The 23,368-nt window shown below is 46.7% G+C and overlaps 1 protein-coding gene across 1 annotated transcript; it reads left to right on the top strand.

The window, feature by feature from the left end:
• Nucleotides 1–3,445: 3,445 nt before the first annotated feature.
• On the top strand, nucleotides 3,446–22,550 carry ANKRD42 (ankyrin repeat domain 42). Its single transcript, XM_083736857.1, has 12 exons — nucleotides 3,446–3,591; nucleotides 5,140–5,306; nucleotides 5,952–6,059; nucleotides 7,999–8,118; nucleotides 9,321–9,456; nucleotides 10,878–11,078; nucleotides 14,258–14,383; nucleotides 15,068–15,173; nucleotides 15,808–15,977; nucleotides 17,515–17,641; nucleotides 20,340–20,487; nucleotides 21,932–22,550. The coding sequence occupies exons 1-12, from the start codon at nucleotides 3,567–3,569 to the stop codon at nucleotides 22,079–22,081; spliced, it is 1,584 nt and encodes a 527-aa protein (XP_083592983.1). The 5' UTR covers nucleotides 3,446–3,566; the 3' UTR covers nucleotides 22,082–22,550.
• Nucleotides 22,551–23,368: the final 818 nt, after the last annotated feature.

Here is a 23,368-nt window from a genome sequence, read left to right as displayed (position 1 = left end):
TCTTTCTTTTTTCTTGGTGTTGGAAGAAAGTTTGTTAAGGAGAAAACTGCTGTTCCAGAGGATGTTCCTGCAAACGTTGGATTGCTTTTCTTAACCTGCATTCACATCCATATGTTTAAAATGAAAGCTTAGGAAGGATACATAACAAAATAACGTTCTTGACTTCGGACACGTGCCAAGATTTCGCAGCAAAACCCAGGGTCAGCTTGGGAGCAAAAAACAGATTCAAAATTTTCTAATTTTTTTAAGTCATCAAATATACAAGTGCGTAGTACAAACCAAACCAATTTTCTTTGGATTTTACAGAGGGGAAAAAAAATTAATGTACGATTGCTCGGTTGCAACATGGTTAACATTTTTTGTTGGTTTATAACTTGGGTCTAGATAGTAAAGAATTGCCATGAGATGTTAATATTTATTTCGTGTAATAAATTAGAATGAAGCATATACCGTTGTGAATCTCTTTATTTCATGGGTTGCTTTGGGAAAGATTGTAAACGTATGCCTATAACGACACACTGAATGTGAACAGGTGTGTGCCAAATTCACTGGATGTATTTTAACCTCCATTGTTTTGAACATAGAAACGCTTCCAAGTTTCAAAGCCTCAAGGCTAGCAACATGATATAAAAGCTCCTGGAGGTCAGGAACTCCTGTCTCTTTTTTTTTAATTAAACAAAAACTTGGAAGTAGCCTAGGGGACACAGGGAAGAATTTGATTGGTACATTGTTGCTGAAGGAAAGAGGGATGTACACTTTCAGCCACATAACTTGCTTTTTACTTTGCAAGATCTTAGCTTTGAATTGTCCCAGTGACTGAAGAAATTAAATTCCCACTGCTTTATGCAAATAGTTCAGTTCTGTGTTGTCAGTTAGAGTTTAAAACCCCCAGGAATGGGCAAAGCTAGTCAGTGCTTTGTGAAAGCACCTTTCAGATAGCCCCTAAATCAGGGGTCAGCAACCTTTTTCAGCTGTGGGCCAGTCCACCGTCCCTCAGACCATGTGGTGGGTGGGACTATTTTTTTTGGGGGGGGACGATGAATTCCTATGCCCCACAAATACCTCAGAGATGCATTTTAAATAAAAACACACATTCTACTCATGTAAAAAGACCAGGCAGGCCCCACACATAACCCAGAGATGCATTTTAAATAAAAGGGCACATTCTACTCAAGAAAAAACACACTGATTCCTGGACCGTCCATGGGCCAGATTGAGAAGGGGATTGGGCCACATCCGGCTCACAGGCCTTAGGTTGCCTACCCCTGCACTAAATCTTGCAGTGCTCTAGACTGGTTAAATTCATTTCACTCAGGAGATGTACTGGAATAATCTAGCAGTAGATCTTTAAACATTTCTGGCTCCACTGCATATAAAAATGGCAGTGGGGCAGACACCATGCTAAAAAAGGCATGCTCCCCCCACACGCAGCTGGACTGTCAACCTTCAGAAGGAAAATTTGGAAGCGAGATAAAACACATCGCACGAGGATCGGAGGAAATCTCAACAGGAACCCACTGAAATCAGATTCTTATCCAAGATCCCCACAAGTTCTTGCTGACCCACACTGCCAAGGGTGAACGATAATGGCTTTTGTTTTTTTCTTCCCATCCAAGCCACAATTCTGCAATGTAAACAGCCGAATCCTGTTTCCTGAACATGCCTTGCTCAGAAGCTTCCCTCGTAAAAGCCAAAATTGGTTCCTGGTTTTCTTTTATTTACATATAAAAGTGTTTTCATGCTGCTATACGGTGAAAACATCAAGGTGGTATATAAAAATAAAAATAAAATTACAGATAATCATGAAGGTGACTAGTTAATCAAAAACAGCTAAACTGCAAAGTCCTGTTGGCATAAAAAAGATCTTTAAGGGGCGCCTGAAAGTCAAAAGCAAAGGATGGCAGCTGGACCTCTGCTGAAAGTGTCCAACGGCATGAACCAGCGACACTAAATGCCTGACTTCCGGCTGAGGCGAGTAGGGCCTCTGTAAGACCGCTAACAGCGCTCCTCTTAAAGTTTCTTGGACCCAAGTTGTTGAGAATACATGCATGACACTTTATATTCTTAGCACACATGGGGAAGAAGCAGGCTCAGTAGAGCATGCGATTTTTAATCTTGGGGTGGCGAGTTCGAGTCCTACACTGGGCAAAAGATTCCTGCACTGTAGGGGATTGGACTGATGACCTTCCAACTCTACAATTCTATGATGCTACAAGTGGGGTTCTGCCATTGGCCTTGGGCAACTGGCAACCCCCTCTCAGGTTTAAGTTTTTGCCAAGTCTTGACTCTTGTGTGTTGGAGGTGCCCATCACAGCAATAAGGACTAGGAACCTATTTATTTTAAAAAGCTGGACTTGTTTGGGGTGCCGACTACAGAGCTCAACACCAAAGAAGGTCTTAGAGGTGACTTAAGAGAAGCATTGGACTTAAGGGAAGCTCCCCAAACTGTCCCAGTAGAGTTAGCCTTCGAAGTCTCCCATCAACTGACACCAAAAAGGACACAGTTGTGGGGTGTAGTAGTTAAGAGTGTGTTGGGCTAGGACTGGCAAGACCCGGGTTCAAATCAGCCATGAACTCTAGGCAGAGCACTCACTCTCACAGGCTTATTTTGAAAATCAAATGGGTGGGGGGGGGAGAGAAAGGTGGGGATGTGAATAAATAAAACAGAGTGTTATTTGCAGTACTAACAGCGTTTTCAATCTCAGAGTTGGGAATGAAGTAATGAAAATAAGCAGAAAAAGACAATATGGGGGGAAAACCATATAAACAACAATTCTGTGGGAGGAGAGCAAGCAAAACTGCACGTTTTGTTTTGGCCTGGGCTGAAAGGTGTCTTTGAACCATGATAAAGCCACTTATTTTTCCGGATAGAGGATAGGGGAGGAGTTGTGTGAGTGTACGTTTATGACGCTGACAACATTTGCAAGAACAATTATCTGACTGAAACAAAGCAAAACTAATCGACTTCAGAGGGCCCCCTGAATTTTGGCACAGGTGCAAAAAAACCGCAACCCACCTGCGCATAGCTGTCAACTTTCAGATTTGAAAATAAGGGATCAGCAGCCTCAAAAAATAAGGGATCAGCAGCCTCACCTGTCCCGGGGACAGTCTACGGGATACCTAACAATCTGGAATAGCAGCGGGGAACGGCACTGGAATAAGGGCATTTCCCACAAAAAAAGGGAAGGTTGACAGCTATGCACCTGTGCCACCTGTGATCATTTTGGCTTTTCCCTGTAGGGGTTGAGGGGGGGAAATCGACTTCCTGTCCCTTGACTAGAGAAAGCTATGCTTTTGCTTTGCCTGAGGCTTAGCTGGTGCCAACTGATTCCCTTTCTCGCTCCCCACATCTTCACACACACACACACACACACACACACACACACACACACACACACCACAGCTCCCCTGAGCCCAGGCAGCAGGCAGAGGGAGCATCGCAGGAAGTGTACACTGTCTCCATGGCAACGCTCCTGCAGCAGCAACTGCATAGGAGCCAGAGGGAGGAGGAAGAAGGAGGCTGAGATAACTGAGGGTTGGGGGGGCTCTGCCCTGAACAAAGCACCATGCCTGATGAGGATACCCCAGCGGGTGAGACCTGCCTTGTCTTCCTATATTTTGGGATGTGGGTATAGGTGGGCAACAACCCCAAAATATCTCCTCCTCCTCCTCCTCCTGTTTTCCTACTCTGTAGAGGGCTACCCCCTTTTGGTTTCCAAAAAAAATTCCACCTTCTCCTGTCAAGCTCCTCTGAGCATATTCAGAGTGCGTTTCTCCCTCTATGGATTGATTGGTTCACTATGTCTCCCCCCCCCTTTAAAACAAACAAACCATGCTATTAATTACTGCTTTGTTGACTCCCTTACGGTAGGTTGTATACAATGTTCTTCCTACTCAGAGGAGGCCCATTGAAGTTAGCCGCGTCCATTAATTTCAGTGCTGAGAAGGACAAACCCTGGACCCACTCCTTACTTTTCTTATTGTCTTTGTTAAGTGACCCTAGAACCCCTCGATGCTGATGGGCAGTGGATAAATTCATGAACAAAATAAAAAATAAGTATGTGAGTCAATAATAATGTTTTTTTTTTTAATGGGCTATTGGACAAAGTGTGCCAATGGATCTCCAGAACCTGCGCCTTCCAGCAGGAAACTATGTGTGCCTTGAGCATGTACAGAGTGTATCCCAGTGGGGCATACACTTTCCTTTAAATTCTCTAGCATTAGACAGAAGAAAAAAATCCAGGAAACAAAAAACAACAATACTGTTCTCTTCACTGCAATTCCACACCACTGATATGGACTCTCTGCTGGTGGAGTCTCCTTCCTTGTAGGTTTTTAAGCAGAGGTTGGATGGTCGTCTGCCATGGATGCTTTAGCTGAGTTTCCTGCATTGCACGGGGTTGGGATAGATAACCCTTGGGATCCCTTCCAACTTTACAATGCTATGATTTTATATCCTTAGTTGTAGGTCCGACTACTGCTACTACTAAAGGTAAAGGGACCCCTGGGAAATCCTTCAGAAGTGGTTGCCAAGGAGACGTTTGGAGCTATGCACTGAAAGTAGGACATTAAATCTCAGGCCTAGGCTAAAAGGGTAAAGGGACCCCTGACCATTAGTTCCAGTCATGGCTGACTCTGGGGTTGTGGCGCTCATCTCATTTTATTGGCCGAGGGAGCTGGCGTACAGCTTCCAGGCCATGTGGCCAGCATGGCTAAGCCACTTCTGGTGAACCAAAGCAGCGCACGGAAACGCTGTTTACCTTCCCGCCGGAGCGGTACCTATTTATCTACTTGCACTTCGTGCTTTCGAACTGCTAGAATGGCAGGAGCAGGGACCGAGCAACGGGAGCTCACCCCGTCGTGGGGATTCGAACCGCGACCTTCTGATCGGCAAGCCCTAGGCTCTGTGGTTTAATCCACAGTGCCACCCGCGTCCCTTACTACTACTAGTACTTAATATCAATATCCGTCACCACCACCCACTTCCATGAATTCTGGTGAAGGATTGAGTCAAAGGAAAGTTGAGCATTCGTCATGGCTTGACAACGGCCGCCGCTAAATTTTGCCCCATTCTACTGTCTCTCCCCCACCCCCCAACTGTGCTACTAAGTGAGTAGGGGGTCTGTTGCTCTTCTCCAGAAGCTCCGAAGAAGAAGCTCAGGTTCAAGAGCATTCATGATGCAGTGAGAGCTGGGAACGTAGAACAACTTCAGGAGATGGTGAAATGTGGAACGAGCATTAATGAAGTGGATCCGGTCTACAATTTTACACCCTTGCATTGGGCGGCCCATTCTGGGAGCCTGGAGGTAAGAGATTGTCCCAGATTGCTGTGAAGGGAAGAAGGGATATCATTATGCAGTCTCTATTGACCCTACTAAATGTCTGAGAAAACAACAAAGAGAACTATGGCTTTGCCAGGGTAAAGACTGAGTCTGTGTACACATTGTGCCTTTAAGGTAAAAGGTCAAGGACCCCTGGACGGTTAAGTCCAGTCAAAGGCGACTATGGGGTTGCGGCGCTCATCTTGTTTTTAGGCTGAGGGAGCTGGCGTTGGTCCACAGACAGCTTTCTGGGTCATGTGGCCAGCATGACTAAACCGTTTCTGGTGCAACAGGACACCGTGATGGAAACCAGAGCGCATAGAAACGCCATTTGCCGCAGCGGTACCTATTTATCTACTTGCACTGGCGTGCTTTCGAACTGCTAGATTGGCAGGAGCTGGGACAGAGCAATGGGCGCTCACTTCATCACGGGGATTCAAATGGCCGACCTTCTGATTGGCAAGCCCTAGAGGCTCAGTGGTTTAGACCACGGCACCACCCGCATCCCTTTAAGGCACATTCAGAACACATTATTTCCCTCAAAGAATTTTGGGCACTGTGGTTTAGTCCTTTGCAAAGCTGCAATGCCCAGCATCCCTTACAAGGGTTGCAAATCTGTTGTCCTTGCAGTGCTTTCAGTGGCTGCTCTGGAATGGAGCTGATAAGATGGCGGTGACAGGCAGAGGCTGGACAGCGGCTCACCTTGCTGCCATCAAAGGTCAGGATGCCTGTATGCAGGTAAGTGTCTTCGTTCACTAATGATTTAGGCTGGATTCAGACAAGGGGGTTATTAAACCCCTTCTCGTTTCACATTTGCCATTGTTGTAAGCTCTGGGGTTTGGGTTTTGGTCTTGGGTGGGTGGATAGACAGAAACACATCTCCCTTTCTCAAAATATAAGGCTGTGACGATGGATAGCAGAAGATTCAAGGCAGATTAAAGAGAGGATGGCTTCACACAATTCACGCATGGATGTGGTGGTGGCCACTAGATTTGATGGCTTTGTAAGTGGATTTGATTGGGAGTGGGGAATCTCAGGACCAAATGTGGCCCCCCAAGTCTGTCTATCTGGCCCTTGGTACTCTCCCTAGCTAATGGTTACCAGACGTCCCCGTTTCCTGAGGAAAGTCCCCGGATTTACAAATCTGTCCCCGGACAAAATCCGTCCCCGGAATGTCCCCACATTTCATTTATATGATTTATATTTTAAGTGTTGTAGATTTATTAGTTGGGAATGAATGGTGCGTGATTGGTTCAGCAGCACAAGACACATCATATGGGGACTTCTGGCGAGGCAAAATGGCGGATGCCACGGCAGTGAGCAGCTCCTGAAGCCAGCCAGAGCCAACTGCGCTACCAGGCTGGCTCCAGGCTGCTGAGACTGCTGCTGCCGCTGCCGAGGGGGAACTGGGGACGCCCGCCGCGTCAACTGGGGGAACCGCTGCCCCCCGTGACCCAAATCGAGCCAGGAGCGAGAGCACCCGGCCACCCAGCTGACTGCCCAGTGGTGCTCGGGGGCTGACGCAGGGGGAAGGAGGAGAGGAGGAAAAGGAAGAGAGAGAAAGAGGAAGGAGAAAAACGAGGGGAGCCCCGACCTTGCCGTGCCACTGAGGACAAAAGTTAGGAGAGCACCGGGAGGGCAAGGACATGTGGCTGAGCCCAGGCCCAACCTAAGCCTACTCCACAGCGGCTAGCGCTCCAAGAGAGCAGGTCAGGGCCCAGAGGAAGAATTTGGAAAATTAATAAAATGTTATCAAAAAAGAAAAGAAAAGAAATATACAGCTACCTATCTTGCTATCTTATGTTGTAAAATGGACAAAGTATAAGAAAATAAGAAGCACTAGAAGGGGAAGAACTGGAGGCAGTGAGAGATTTTACTTTCTTGGGCTCCATGATCACTGAAGATGGTGACAGCAGTCACAAAATTAAAAGACGCCTGCTCCTTGGGAGAAAAGCAATGACAAACCTAGACAGCATCTTAAAAAGCAGAGACATCACCTTGCCAACAAAGGTCCGTATAGTTAAAGCTATGGTTTTCCCAGTAGTGATGTATGGAAGTGAGAGCTAGACCATAAAGAAGGCTGATCGACGAAGAATGGATGCTTTTGAATTATGGTGCTGGTGAAGACTCTTGAGAGTCCCATGGACTTCAAGAAGATTAAACCTCTCCATTCTTAAGGAAATCAGCCCTGAGTGCTCACTGGAAGGACAGATCCTGAAGCTGAGGCTCCAATACTTTGGCCACCTCATGAGAAGAGAAGACTCCCTGGAAAAGACCCTGATGTTGGGAAAGATGGAGGGCACAAGGAGAAGGGGACGACAGAGGACGAGATGGTTGGATAGTGTTCTCGAAGTTACCAGCATGAGTTTGACCAAACTGCGGGAGGCAGTGGAAGACAGGAGTGCCTGGCGTGCTCTGGTCCAGGGGGTCATGAAGAGTCGGACACGACTAAATGACTAAACAACAAATGCTGGATCAGGCCAATGGCCCATCTAGTCCAGCAACTCATTCTTGGAGTGGCCAATAAGATGCTTATGGGAAGCCCACAAGAGGGTTTTCTTTGGGTATTACTGTATATAACATCAAAGCGTCTCTACTAAATGCTATAATTTAGGTTAAGAAATTTGTGTTTCAGGATCAAATCCGAGACTAGGAACTTTGCTTTGTGTATTCACAGTCCCTTCTTCTTCATGGAGTAGATCTTGGAACTCAAGATGACCGAGGCTGTACTCCCGCACATCTGGCAGCGACCCACGGGCAGTCATACACTTTGCAAACGATTCTGCGGAGCGGAGTAGTAAGAAAAACGCTCGCCTTGCCCTTTCCCCACTCCTCTCCTGAGGATTGACATGCTTCTATTTCCATTGACTCATTGATCGCCTTTCTAGCCTGCCCTTCCTCTAAATGGATCTCAAAGCACTCCAAAAGGTCAATTCTTCCCCCCAAGTTATCTTCAAAACAACCCTGTGAGGTAGATTAGGCTGAGAGATCATGACTGGCCAAAGGCCACTCATTGGTCTTTATGGCAGGGGGCCAAAGTCAACATGATGCTAACCATGCCACGTCAAATGCCATGGTTGTTTTAAAAAATTTAATAGCCACCAAACGGGAGACCTGATTGTCACTCGAGGAGAGGAAAGAGTTAAGTCTTCTGCCTGCTACTGTGCCCCCAATGAAAATAATCTCTTCTTGGGGCTAAAAGGTGCTGCTGGAAATTTTTGCTGGGACCTTGGAAGGTGGGGGTGAAGAGGAAGAAAGGGTTAAGCCTGCTTTACCTAACTTGCAGTCCTGGTGAAAATCCTGCTCCTCCTTTGTGATTAATAATAACATACCCTCTAACATCTAAACAGCCAAATTCAGGACACAGTCTTCCAAGAAGCCATCTTCCCATTTTTTTCTTGCAAGAGAACGGCGGCCATTTTGGATGCCGTGATCTCACACGATTTCACGCTGTGGTTTCCCCTTGGAAAAAAGTGCTTTTTCAAGCACAGCATCCGAAAATGTGCATTTTGGGGTGCCGCTTAAGATTGCTGCCTTGTCGAGAGCGCTTTTTTGGGTGGGTGGGGGCATCACAGCATGAAATCTGGATGTCTTGCTTTGGGACTTCCTGAAGGCATTTGGTTGGCCAATATGGGAAGAGGGCTAGTGGCTTGCATAGTAATTTTAGGCACATCTAGCAAGCCTTTTTTTAGGGGGCTTTTTGTCCGATCTAGCAGGACTCTTTTATGGTCTCATGTTCTGACCTCATGGGGGAATGGGCTGTAACTAGCTCCACTCTGCTACAAGATTATGGGAAACTCAATGGTTTGGGGTCTGCAGTGGCCTGACCCCCATTTTGGGGGCAGGCCTTCCTCTGGAGGCTTAGATGTCAGGCTGAAATTTCCCACTTCTGGGTATGGTGGCATCTTCCGTGCCCAGTTCTTTGAGGTCTACCAACATCCACTTCCCCAACTTAAAATCTGGAGATTTAACAAATCTGCTTTTCCTCTTTGAAACCAGGACGTCAACGTTTCTGACAAGTATGATTGGAAGCCGATTCACAAGGCTGCTTTTCACGGTCGGCTGGGCTGCGTCCAGCTTCTTCTTAGATGGGGAGCTACTTTAGATGATGTGGACAACAATGGAAATCTCCCAGGTACAGAAAGGGGGGGAAAGATGATCATTGTAATGGGCTGGGGAATAATGATAAGAGGGGAATCTTTCTGTTACAGAGAGACAGATAGTGAGAATAACCTGGGTCAGTGATGGTGGAAAATGCAATCTTTCTATGTGTACTTTTTACAAAATTTGGGTCATATCCAATGCTGCCCCTCCACTTGTGCAACATAATTCCACTTGGGTAACAATCTTTCTCCTTCTCCTTCTTCTCTTCTCAACAATCCGCAACAATTCATTTTCTTCTTGTTGGCATCCATCGGTCTCCAGAGACAATGGAGTGCACTTCTGGGGGTGAAGTCAAACTGAAGTGATCTCTCTGGGGCAACAAGCCTGGCCAGTGTGTAGGGAGGTCCTGGGCTGCCCAGATGACAAGACTCCCATTTCGGCCTTGCTGATGTGGTCCAAAGGAAAGCAGATCCAGACATTTGGCATCAGCTGGGATGCAGGAGTTGCTGGAAGGAGACGTACAAGGCACTAACCAACTGTCTTAGGGACTTGGCTCCGGATTTGTGTAGGGTTTGATCCTTAGCCTTGTCTTTTCCTGAAGATACCCCACAAGGCAGCAGAGGTTTAGGATCTCCTAGATGGGCTCCCTTCCCAGTTTGATGAGCCTCACCTGCCCCTCATTTCTGCTTGTGCTGAAACTGGCTACATAACCATTGAACCTACTATTGCTTTAGTAAGCTCAACCCACCAGAGCCTATCTTTGCATGCATGGGAAGCCCCTAACTCCCGGAGTGTTTGAGACCCATCGGCTACCTTCACCTGGTTTAGCCGGCCAGTCAGAGCCGTTTCCTGGGGTGTGGTTATTGTTGCATGCTGATCGCATCTAGGAGCCACAGGTGAGATCTGAGCCACAGGTGAGATCTGAGTGCAGGGTGAGGACCAAAGGTGGACAAACTACCCCAGAAGGAGCATGACGTGTCCCCCACCAGGGGTACTAGTTCCTTCCCCTAACATCCCATATAACTGCATTAAATTTATAAGTGAATGTTATTGCTGCCACTGGGAAAAATCCCATAAATTGTATCCAGGTGCTGGAGAAGAAGTTTTCTGTTTGAATATTGTTAGCTTGCTAGTGTGTGGGACAAACTACACATAAAGTTAAATGCATTTTTGCATCTAATCTGCAGAACTCTGCACCAATATGTTCCTCACTCTACTTTCCACCGAGTAACAGTGCTAATTGTAGTTTTAACTGTCACAGAGGTGGTTTTGTGTGTGTGTGTTGAAAGAGAACGTTTAACGCTGCTATTTAGTTGACTGCATTTTATTAAAAAAATCTGCGGGTTTTTAACTTGTAAAGCACCTTGAGAAGCCTCGCTGCCTAGAAAAGCAGTACAAAAGAAGTCTTTTTATGTAAAAATATATTAACAGTGAAAACAATCTTCCTCACAGTTCACCTGGCGGCAATGGAGGGTCACTTGCATTGCTTCAAGTTCCTGGTGAACAAGATGCCCACACTCCTCCATGCCTTGAAAGCCAGAAACGACCACGGGGACACCCCAGGAGACCTGGCAGAGAGGTTCTACAAGGACAGCGTGGTCAGCTACATTGACGATCTGGAGAAACAGAAAGGCGAATTGCAAAAGGGGGACTGTGAGTACCTGGTTGCGAGGGATGGGCCATAGCTCAGCGGTCGAGCATTTGCCTTGCATGCAGAAGGTCCCAGGTTCAATCCCTAACAGCCAACACACACACACACACTTTAGATAATCATTATATGTAAGGTCATAAGACAGCACAGCAGAGGTTATATTTTCTGAGAATCCTCCGGAAAAACAATCTCTCAAAGGACCTGTTGATGGCATTTTACCATTGCACTGTGGAGAGCGTATTAACTTATGATCTCTGTGTGTGGTTTGGGAGCTGCATGGCCAGGGAAAAAACCAATGCTATCCAGGGTTGTAAAGACTGCAGAGAGAATAATTGGGTGCACTTTTCCCACCTTAGATCAAATCTATGCTGCCAGGAGCCATAAGAAAGCGGCAGAGATAGCGCAGGATAGTGTGCACCCCGGATCTCTTTCAGCTTCTGCCTTCTGGGAGAAGGTCCAGGGTTATAAAGGCCAGGACTAGCCGCCTGAGAAATAGTTTCTACGCAAATGCAATTCTGGGTCTAAACGCAGCATAAGGGGTTTCTATAGTATAGTGTATTTTAAAATGGAGTTTCAGAGTTTTTAGGGGTTTTTGAATGTTTTATGTAGTTTTTATGAAGTTTTATGTAGTCTTGTAGTAGTTTTATGTAGTTTTATGTCGTTTTTCAATTTCATTGTTCTGCATGGGACAATGACAATAAAGATATCATATATCATATATCGTATAATAGTGACAGTAAAAACCTGTCACTGAAATTACTAATCACATAAGGCCTCCCTAGAAGAAAGGTCTTACACCATGATGGAAGATCATCAAGGAAGGGGCAAGGGCCAGAATTCCAGAATCTGGTAATGGACACTGAAAAGTCTCTTTTTCTGGTCCCAGTCCACCATGAGGTTTTTAAAATTACAGTGGTACCTTGGGTTAAGAACTTAATTCGTTCTGGAGGTCTGTTCTTAACCTGAAACTGTTCTTAACCTGAGGTACCACTTTAGCTAATGGGGCCTCCCGCTGCTGCCGTGCGATTTCTGTTCTTATCCTGAAGCAAAGTTCTTAACCTGAGGTACTATTTCTGGGTTAGTGGAGTCTGTAACCTGAAGCGTCTGTAACCTGAAGTACCACTGTATTATTTTCAGGCCTATTTTACTGATACAGTCGTACCTTGGATCCCAAACGCCTTGCAACTCGAATGTTTTGGCTCCCGAACGCCACAAACCCAGAAGTCGGTGTTCTGGTTTGCAAACGTTCTTTGGAACCTGAACGTCCGGCAAGGCTTCCGATTGTGTGCAGGAAGCTTCTGCAGCCAATCAGAAGCCACGCCTTGGTTATTAAACATTTTTGGAAGTCGAACGGACTTCCAGAAGGGATTCCGTTCGACAACCAAGGTACAACTGTACTTATCAGTACAATACCCAATATAAAGTATTTTTTAAAAATACTACACTAAAATAAAACAAATGCTTTAAAAATCTAATCTAAAAAAGAGCAGGAACAAAGAGAGGGCAAAAGGAAAAAGGAAAAGAAAAGAAAAGAAAAGAAAAGAAAAGAAAAGAAAAAAGGGGAAAGGATAAAAAGGCTTCTGGTTATCTGTCTGTCAGCTAAAAATAATGTCCACACATTAACTATTCTATTTTCTATAAGCCAATCTTTTTTCAGTCTCACAAGTTCATCTTCTCTTTCACGTAAAAGGTCCATTCGAAGTTTCTAATCCTTAATAAATATCAACAATGATTTTTTCCCTTAAACACGTTAACTTGGCCCTCTCCGCTAATAATTTTTATCAACCATTCCTTCCATGCATTTGGAAGAGAAAAGAGGGTTAGCTGAAAGCCCTGAGAAGGGATCCTCGAGACTGTTGGCTCTTGTTATGAATCATCTTCCTCAGTTGGTCTTAAGAACCAGAAGTGCCCTGAGTGCAGCCCAGGGCTGGTTCACGACATTCTGCCACCTGAGGCAAATCAGAAAATTGTAGTTTGTTAAGGGTGCTTCAGCAAGAGGTGGCAGGAAAGAAGGGCCCTTTCTACCCATGGAGATGAGGAGGCTCTCCCATAAGCTCGGCCATGCTGTGATTCCATGGGACTGAGCTTGAATACTAGGCTCGGAATTTGTCTTGAAAGGAGTTTAAAGGAGAAGCATGTTTCTATTCAAAGATGCACTTGGAAGTGGGTGAGTGATGCTCTTGAAGACACAAGCTGGGTTGCTTATCCATTGAACAGGAGGACAAGCCTTCAAGGTCCTTCAGTGACTCCCAGTGATTAGCAAATTGAGAATAAATTGAAGTGAAAACTGTTGATTACGTTCTGCAAAATAAGAGGAAGTATGCAACAAGGTTTCATGCTGGGATATGGCAATACAGTCTCCTCTGAGACTGCTGTGTGTTTGCATTGAGGGTGATTGAATATTAAGAACATAAGAAAGACCTGATAATGTGGGCCAAAGAAAGCCTTCAAACAGGACCTGAGTTCAACAGGAACTCTCCCCACTTTTTGATTTCTGGCAAGTGGGATCCAGAGGCACACTACCTCCGACAATGGAGGTAAAGGTAAAGGTAAAGGTAAAGGGACCCCTCACCATTAGGTCTAGTCATGGCTGACTCTGGGGTTGTGGCACTCATCTCGCTTTATTGGCTGAGGGAGCCGGCGTACAGCTTCCAGGTCATGTGACCAGCATGACTAAGCCGCTTCTGGTGAACCAGAGCAGTGCACGGAAACACCATTTACCTTCCCGCCGGAGCGGTACCTATTTATCTACTTGCACTTTGACATGCTTTTGAACTGGCAGGAGCAGGGACCGAGCAATGGGAGCTCACCTCGTTGCGGGGATTCGAACCGCCGACCTTCTGATCGGCAAGTCGTAGGCTCCGTGGTTTAACCCACAGTGCCACCCGGTCCCAACGATGGAGGTAGAATATAGCAATTGTGACTAGCAGCCATTGATTCAGATGCTATTCTAAGCCATATTCAACTTGGAGGCATGATTAAATCACACCTTCCCAGTGCAAACTGATCAACTTGCCTAAGTTGCACAGATCAGAAAATCCAGCCTTTCATGGACTGCCCGGGCTCCATCACTCTCGGTTGAAATGTTTGGCTTTCTAGAACTCCTTTTCCCAACCTAGTGGAGCTCTTAAACTGCTATTCGGAGGGCTACTACAGCTCCTTCTGTTGTCTCTCTGCATAGATTTAGCATTTCCAGGCCATGATGCTGCTTTCAGAGGGGACGTGGACACATTAAGAACATTGCTGGAAAACCGTATCATCACTGTTAATGAGAGGGACGATCAGGGATCCACACTCTTGCACAAAGGTTAGTGAGCATCATGTTTTCATATTGCTGTTCTCTTCCTACCGAAATAATTCACTCCTGTTTCAAAGTGGCTGCATTTCTGCCCTTCTTGCGTTTAATTTCCCTCTATTCCCACTGGCTCGCATCCTTCCATGTGTATTAAATGCTTGCCAGTATAGGAGAATGCTTCATGCATCTGGTGACAGGGGCTTGTGGTGTACAAAAAGCTTAAAGGTAAAGGGGACCCCTGACCATTAGGTCCAGTCATGGCCGACTCTGGGGTTGTGGTGCTCACCTTGCTTTATTGGCTGAGGGAGCCGGCGTACAGCTTCTGGGTCATGTGGCCAGCATGACTAAGCCGCTTCTGGTGAACCAGAGCAGCGCACGGAAATGCCATTTACCTTGCCACCTTTTATCTACTTGCACTTTGACATGCTTTTGAACTGCTAGGTTGGCAGGAGCAGGGACCGAGCAACGGGAGCTCACCTCGTCGTGGGGATTCGAACCGCCGACCTTCTGATCGGCAAGCCCTAGGCTCTGTGGTTTAGCCCACAGCGCCACCCGCATCCCTAAAAAGCTTACAATGCAGCAAATTCTAAGTGCCACAACATTCTTTGTCGCTTTGCTGCCACGCAGACGAACATGGCTGCACCCAATGGAAATGGCCGCCTTTGATGTTTTATTTCCTTCTCTTTCACTCTGTAGCTGCTGGACAAGGTCATTTGCATGTCCTGGAGTGGCTGATCAACAGGGAAGCGGACTGCAACATTCCCAACGACGCTGGAGAGACGCCGAAAGACGTTGCCAAGAGGTGTCCGTTTATAACACTTGGCTGGGGATTCTCTTGGGATTTGTCCTGGATAATCTGGACTAAATCCACTGGGCTTCAGTTCTGGCCAAAGCGCCAGGGTTGATTTAACTCTGCCACGTTGAAGATCCAGTTTGCAAAGCTGTGCTGGGAGACATATTCTGGGGGAGCTTGTACACCTTTGGTCCCCACCCTCCACTCAGCTCTCACTTGTGGCTCCTAGAAGCTGTCAGCACGCGACATGCCTGGCATCTTGAGCTAAGGCTGGGAAAGCAATGTGAGTCACTGCCAGCCAGTGTAGGCTGTGCTGTGTAGCCAGAAGAACCAAGGGTCTAAACCCTTTATGATCCTCCAATCCTCCAATCAATTAACTGCGCGACTCTGGTGGGAGGATGTTCTCCAAGTGGTGAACTCTCCTTTGTTGGACGTTTTTGAACAGAGTTTGGGTGGCCACCTGTGATTCCTGCATTGCAGGGAGTTGGACCACATGACCCCTGGGGTCATCACTGCAATTCTGTGATTCTAAGTGGGAGCTGCCGCTAAACTGGAGGCAGCACAAATTGCCATCGGTGGCGGAAACCCCGGTTGCTGTCTTACGTTCCCCAATGAGCTCCTAACGGGAATCTGAACTGCGTAGGTTTGCCCAGCTGGCCACTGTGGAGTACCTAAGGCAAAAGATGGGGAACGACTCTGATGAGGAGATTGACGTCGACGACCCACGGTTCTTTGAAAGTCATGGCGTGGAAGGGAGCACCGACAGCAAGAGCGACGTGTATAGCAAGAAACAGGACCGAGCAGATAGTCGTGGTGAGTTGTGGGCCCTCCTCTCTCTGTTTAGGGGGAAGAAAGGGCTAAGGACAGAAGGGTAGGAAGTCCAGCAGGTGGACACCTGCCCGGCATCAGCTGGCAGGTGGGCAGCCATGTTTGATGGGCCTGTAGCCAGATTTGTGGCCCTTCTCCTTTCCAGCCTCTGCTTCTGCCTCCGCTTCTGGGCTGCTCTCTGCCACAGCCTCTTCCTGCTCACTAAACACTGTTGCCCCTTTAGCTTCCGACACCTCCTCCTCCCAGTCTGCTCCCTCTGATCACTCATCATCATCCCACCTTCCCTGGCTCTGAGCCTTCTTCCCCTGGGGGTTCCCCAGCTGGTGCCTGCCACCACTCCTCTGCATCCAGCCAGTTCATGACAGCTGCACGCAGATGGAAGTTCTGGAGCTCCCCACCCAAAGGGTGTAGGAAGAGCCTTGCTGGATCCAAATATCCACCATGGCCAACAGCCACTGATAGACCCCCTTCTCCCTGCATTGCCTAATAACCCTTCTCTTTCAGAGGTGGTTTTCCTAGTGAATAGGCGTCAGGGACGATGCCTCTTGGTTTGGGCCAGATACCTAGAGAGAATTCACTAGAACTTGGGACCACCCAATGAAGTTCAGTGTTGGAAGGTTCAGGACAGACAAAACAATTCCTTCACGCAGCACACGGTTAAGCCGTGGATTTGCGCCCACCAGAAGCAGTGATGGCTGTCAACTTGGATGGTTTTAAAAAGAGGATGAAGGCTATCAATGGATGCTAGACGCAGTGGCTAACTTCTCCTTCTGCTGTTTTTTTTAAAATACATTTTTATTGGCTTTTTACATATCATTTCCAACAATCATTTAACATTATCTTATACAGTATTTTAGACTTCCGTCAACAACCTCTGATGATTTTCCGTTCTTTATCACTTATTCTGCATTTCTTAATTTCTCTATTACTCTTAATTATCGTTAACTAGCAATTCTCTTCATAGTCTTTCTTGCAATATTTCCAACAGTCCTCCTTACAGAACTTCTTGCAGTCCTACTAGCGCGATCTGTTCATTACAATTGCTTTTCAAATAGTTCATATATTTACTCCAGTCTTCTAAGAATCTCTGGTCCCACAGGTTTCGAATCCTTCCTGTTAATTTATCTTAATTCTGCATAGTCCATTAAATTGATCCACTGTTCTTCTTTCGTCAGTAATTCTTCTTGCTTCCGTTTTTGTGCCAATAATATACTTGCTGCCGTCATTGCATATAAAAACAACTTGCAATCCTGTCTATTAATATCATCTCCTACAATGCCAAGTAAAAATGCTTCTGGTTTCTTAATAAATGTATATTTCAACATCTTTTTAGTTCTCCCTCTGCTGTTGGAGGCAGAAAGCCTCCAAATACCAGCTGTGGAGAAGGGTGGAGGGAGAGCGCTGTTGCACTCAGGTGTTGCTTGAAGTTTCCCCTCGGACACGCTGTAGGAACAGAGTGCTAGGTAAGATGGGGTTTCGGCTGGACCAGCTGGCTCCGCTGACGTTCTGTGATCTCTTGCAGAAAGAGCCTATCAGAAAATGGAAGAGCTGAAGAATCTCCTGGAAATCGCCACCAGCGATTACAAGCAGCTGGGAGGGATCACCCCCGAGGAGAGGCAGATCAAGATTAAAGAGAGGCAGCTTCTCAGGTAAGAGCTTTGCAACACGGCCTGTGGTTTTTCGTGAAACTCTGGTTTTCATGAAACTCTTGGGGTTCACAGTGCTGAGGGAAGGTGGTTGTGGCATTTGCCCTCCTAGGTGTGTGACATCATACTGGGTTCATAGGGAAAGGGTTAACTAGTTATAAAATGATTATCTAATGAGAACCCAAGGGGCAGAGTTAACTGTGTATAAGGTTTAAGCACAGAGGTTTTTTAGGGAGTTAGAGTTGTTGAGAAGACAGTCTGGAGTTAGAAGAGAGAGAGAAGATAAGTCGGTGGGCTGGGGTAGTCTGGTGTGAGAGAATTTGTTAAGAGGAGTCAGTCAAACAGCTGAGATAATCAGTCAGAAGGTATTAGGAAGGCATAGGCCAGTAAAGAAACTAAAGTTAAGATACTGACAGGAATATTATCTGAGAAACCATAAACTTGTTAATGTTTGTAAAATAAACTTGTTTTTTTTGGTTCACTTTTAACAACTGACTGGACTCAGTGTTGTGCCAGAGAGTAAATGGTTGGTGGTAGCGGGGAAGTGAGCACAGTGGTGGCACAGGGATCAATAGACTGTTAAACGTCCTGGGATCCTGTGTGATCACCACAGTGGTACTGTAACAACTCCCCCACCCTGTAAAATTTATGCACTTCTTGATCGTTTTAAAAAAAGAAGACACCTGAAGACACGCCATTTACACAAATATAAGACAATAAAATCAAGGAGGGGAAAAAATGCAGCTGTATTTTAAAACATGCAAAAGTTAAAATACTAAAGCTGGTTAAAATCAACTCGACTTTCTAAGCACCTGGGTAGCCTTGTCTAAACAAGAATGTTTTCAGTAGGCACTGAGAATAGTATAGTGAAGGCGCCTGCTTGATCTCAATAGGCAGGGAGTTCCAAAGTTAAGGTGCTCCTGCACAAAAGCAGAGTGGGTATTAAGCACTCAAGTTGGCACATGTATCAATGGCTCGTGTGGCTTCACCACCATCTATTTATATGGACGCGGTGGAGCTGTGGGTTAAACCACAGAGCCTAGGGCTTGCCGATCAGTAGGTCGGTGGTTGAAATCCCCATGACGGGGTGAGCTCCCGTTGCTCGGTCCTTGCTCCTGCCAACCTAGCAGTTCGAAAGCACGTCAAGGTGCAAGTAGATAAATAGGTACCGCTCCGGCGGGAAGGTAAACGGCGTTTCTGTGCGCTGCTCTGGTTCGCCAGAAGCGGCTTAGTCATGCTGGTCACATGACCTGGAAGCTGTACGCCGGCTCCCTCAGCCAATAAAGCGAGATGAGTGCCCCATAAGGAATGACAATATATAACTCAAAAACAAATGAGAAACAATAACCAGTATGTTGGCATCTCTGGGCATGAATGTGTGTGTTGGAGGAACGGGAAAGGCCCCATTTGGTAGATTGCAGGTATTCGTCTGCCCTGTCCCTTGTCCATAGAAATTTTAAGATCTTGCTTAAAACTTTGTTGCTTTGCTGCCCTCTGCCGGCTGTTGTGCATAGGAGACCAGCCACACACAACACTCACTTGATAAGCTGCCAAGGCTTTGTTGGACAACCAAAAGTGGGTTCAATTTGGTTCGTGTGGCCAAAGGTCTTTGCCACATAGATTGCTGCATGTCTTCTGCAGCCAGGGCAGTGGCTTATAGGTGTCATTTGGGGTTTTTTGATACCATGCCAGGAGTCACCAACCTTTTTAGTTCCCAGGGCATGTTTGGATTCACGAGTGTGTGAGTAGGTGCCACCTACTCTGGTCCTTTATCACTGGTTGGCTTTGGATCAGAATCCTACCCCAAGCGTCATAAAGAGTACGTATGTATGCATGCACACATGTATTGTGCACCAGTGGTGGCTGGTGCCCATTGGAACTGGCAAGGCGGAAGGCAGGGAACCCAAACTGCAGATGGAGTCAGTGCCAATGACAGTTTGAGCCAAGCAGTTCTGGCTTTGTCCCCTTCCTTCTCTTCCTTGCTTTGCTCTAGGCAGTGCTACCCTACGGACTGGTTGTAAGCCGCAAAGAGGCAGATGGGGCAGACTGGTGGGGCAGTGCCCTGTTTGTCCTAATAGATCAACCACCAATGATGCGCACAAACAAACACACTCCCATTCTCCAATGGAGCTGGGTAAAAGTAGGACCCAGCGGGATCAATCTGAGCCTTGAAAAGGCCATAGAGCTGAAAGAGGAAGTGGGAAAGAGCACCACTCTTCTGACTTCCTCCTCTAGCTCTACGTACTTTTCAAGAAAAAGAGAACCACCTGCATCAACTCATGACCAAGAGGAAAATGAGAGAGGTGGAGCTAAGAGACTTCAGAGCACCAGGGAAGACTTCAAGGGCACCATCGTGCCCACGGGCAAAACCTTGGCAGCCCCTGTGCTCCCCACAGTGGGTGGAGTGGAAGTATTATTTATTAGGGTTTTTAAAAATTACATTTATATACCACCTTTTTCTGGTATACATAGTTTTTCTCTTCTTCCCCACTGCACCCTCACAACAAGCCTGTGACAATCACCTATGAGATGGTGATCTGTTCAAGGTCACCCAATGAGCTTCTCCTTCCTTGGAAGTTTTAAAGCAGAGTTTGAGTAGCCACCTGCCACGGATTATTTAGTTGAGATTCCTGCATTGCCAGGGGTTGGATTATGATGACCCCCCGGCGCCCCTTCCAACGCTACAATCCTATGATTCCAGGACCATTGGTGATCTGCAGGAGCAGCTGGAGTACGAACGGCTACGACGGGAGAAGCTGGAGGCAGAGCTGGATCAGTGCCGGGAAGAGATTGGGAAACTCACAGAGCAGCAGGAGAAACCCCAGATCCCCACGCCCGCTATCACAGCAGTGAGTCTACTTGTGTTGCTCACAATTTCTTCGGATAATGCAAAGCAAGGCCAGCAGAAGCAGATGCTGCAGCCCCAAACACTCAAACAGTGGACCGTTGACAGCTGACGCCTGTCCTGCACCAAACGTCCGACGTGGTTTCTGCATGAGTGCAGGAAGCTTCTGCAGCCAATTGGAAGCCGCGCCTTGGTTATCCAATGTTTTTGGAAGTCGAACGGACTTCTGGAATAGATTACGTTTGAGAACCAAGGTACAACTCTACAGTGGTACCTCAGTTTTTAATAATAATAATAATTTATTATTTATACCCTGCCCATCTGGCTGAGTCTCTCAGGACCGAGGCCATTTAGGGCTTTAAAGGTCAGCATCAACACTTTGAATTGTGCTCGGAAACATACTGGGAGCCACAACACAATCCATTCTGGAAGACCAGTCAACTTCTGAAATGTTTGAAAACTGAAAACTCAATATGGAAAACTCAAACAGGAGGCAGCCTAGGAAGTTAGGCTTCCGAGGCATGTTAAAAAACCAAAGCATTTACTTCTGGGTTTTCGGTGTTCAAAAAGCAAAGAGATGGAGATGTCCGAAAACTGAGGTACCACTGTATTTATCCTGGGTGATAGAAGGGTGAGGAACCTGTGGGTCACATTAATATGTGGTTGGTCTTCGCGCCTTATCAACCACAGCCAGCAAGGCCAGGGATGGCAGGAGTTGTGACTCTGTGGGTGTAGCCGGACTACAGATTCCCCATCCCTGCCTAGGACTTTCACAATAGCTGATGGCATACGGCAGTGGTGCTATCTTTCTGTGTGCAGGGAGCCTTTAATCTGTTCCACCATGCCCAGCCCCTTGCAGATTACTTCCCGGTCCACAGCCTGAAGCTGCAGAGGTCAAGCAGTGCTTCCACACTTGACAACGCCAGATGTGACAAACCGGCACACCAAAGAAATATTAGAGAAGCAAGTGGCTATTGCTCCCCTGGAAGCTACATACATAAAGGAGGCTTCAATTGCACTATTGTTTACATCCCTAGTTTAATACCAAACGTTGTCCTGCTTCGCCCATGAAAATAAGCCACAGTTAATAAACCATAGAATGGCTTGAATTTTTTGCTGCTCCTCTCTCGTGGTTCTGGAGCTTTTGGGTGGTGCCTGGTCCTTAACCACAGTTAAGGAGGAAGTCCAAGTTACCAGGTAATGCTAAGCTATAGTTAATGTTAACAAAGGCTTATAAGCCAACCTTGGTCAATGAACTACCTTTACCCATAAGCTGAGCTGCTGGGCGAGGTTCACCCGTAGTGCAAAGCCATGCTTTAGTAAACCATGGTTTAGTATTACGTGCAAACTAGGCAAACCGCTGTGCTTTCCTGCTGTTTAAGACCTTCCATTCCCCCCTCTTCAGTTAGCATAGCAGTGGGTTAACACTTTCAACATTGTTTCTGCAGGGGGATGGTGATCTGAGCAAAGCGCCCTCCGATTGTGATAACGCAACCCCCGACACCAGTAGAGCAGCCCCTGAAGTCCCAAAGGAGAAAAAGAAATTGAAGAAAAAGCCCTTCTGCAGCTCCAGCGGAGTGTTTGTGAGACTGTACTAACAGGAGAGCAAAGGTCTTCCCGGCCTCTTGCTGGAATGAGAGGGGAAAGGGTTCAGCTGAAAAATGCAGGTGCTGCCAGAATGAAAGCGCCCAGGTTAACAGTGCTCTATCTAGGCTCTCAGCTACCCAAAGCAAACGCACTTCCTTCACTGAACTGAAAATATCTTCTCCATCAATTCATCTGGTACAAATGCCAGTTTTCATATAAGCTTAGAGCAGGGATGAAGACCCCCATGCCCCTCCTCAAGTTTTGGACTCCAACTCACCATCTGCCCTCCCCAAACAACATCCCAGTCGGGGGGATGGAAGTTGTAGTCCAACAATAACTGGAGGGGCACAGGTCTCCCCAGCCACCACCTTAGAGGCAGGTGGTAGCAGGCAGGTTGCCATTACATTAGAAGACCCCACTGAGATGTATTGCTAATTAAGAGACATTAGCACTTCATTAAACTCTCTCTCTCTCTCTTTATATTTGTATATAAAAAAATCTAATATCCACCTTATTTCTCAGCCAAGATTCCTAAAGTGGCTCCCAACCACAGAAAGCGGTTCAGTGTTATGCACAGTAATAACATGCACAATAAAGCCAGCTAAACAGACTGAGATTGTTAAGAAATGTACCCATCACATCCTGCAACTGCTGGAATTCCAGAAAACTGGTATCAATGCTAGCCTATCGCTGAATAAAGCAGACATTGGCAGCGGTAAATGTTTGAATTGCAGTTCAACAAAACAGCCTGCAAAGACTCTATGCCCCCACAAGAGAGCCCCCAAAATGCAGGCAGCTCTTTTGAACCATTGTGGTGTAGTGGTTAAGAGCGGTGGACTCGTAATCTGGTGAACTGGGTTCGCTTCCCCGCTCCTCCACATGCAGCTGCTGGGTGACCTTGGGCTAGTCACACTTCTCTGAAGTCTCTCAGCCCCACTCACCTCACAGAGTGTTTGTTGTGGGGGAGGAAGGGAAAGGAGAATGTTAGCTGCTTTGAGACTCCTTTGGGTAGTGATAAAGCGGGATATCAAATCCAAAATCATCTTCTTCATCATCCTCCCAGAACATTGGCCATGCTGGCTGGTGCTGATGGGAGTTGGAGTCCAGCAACAGTCAATGAATGTGACAAGGGTGCTAAGCATCAGACTCCCTTCCACACCTTGCACACACTCAAGCCCATGCTTGCACTATAGGCACACACTTATACCATGCCTTACATTGGAATGGGGAACCTGTGGCCCTCCAGATGTTCCTGGACTCCAGTTCCCATCAGCCCCAGCCAGCATGGTCAACAGATG

This window comes from Podarcis gaigeae (assembly GCF_964106915.1).
Source record: "Podarcis gaigeae genome assembly, chromosome: 4".
In the NCBI taxonomy this organism is placed as follows: Eukaryota; Metazoa; Chordata; class Lepidosauria; order Squamata; family Lacertidae; genus Podarcis; species Podarcis gaigeae.
This window is presented reverse-complemented; position numbering and strand designations above follow the sequence as displayed.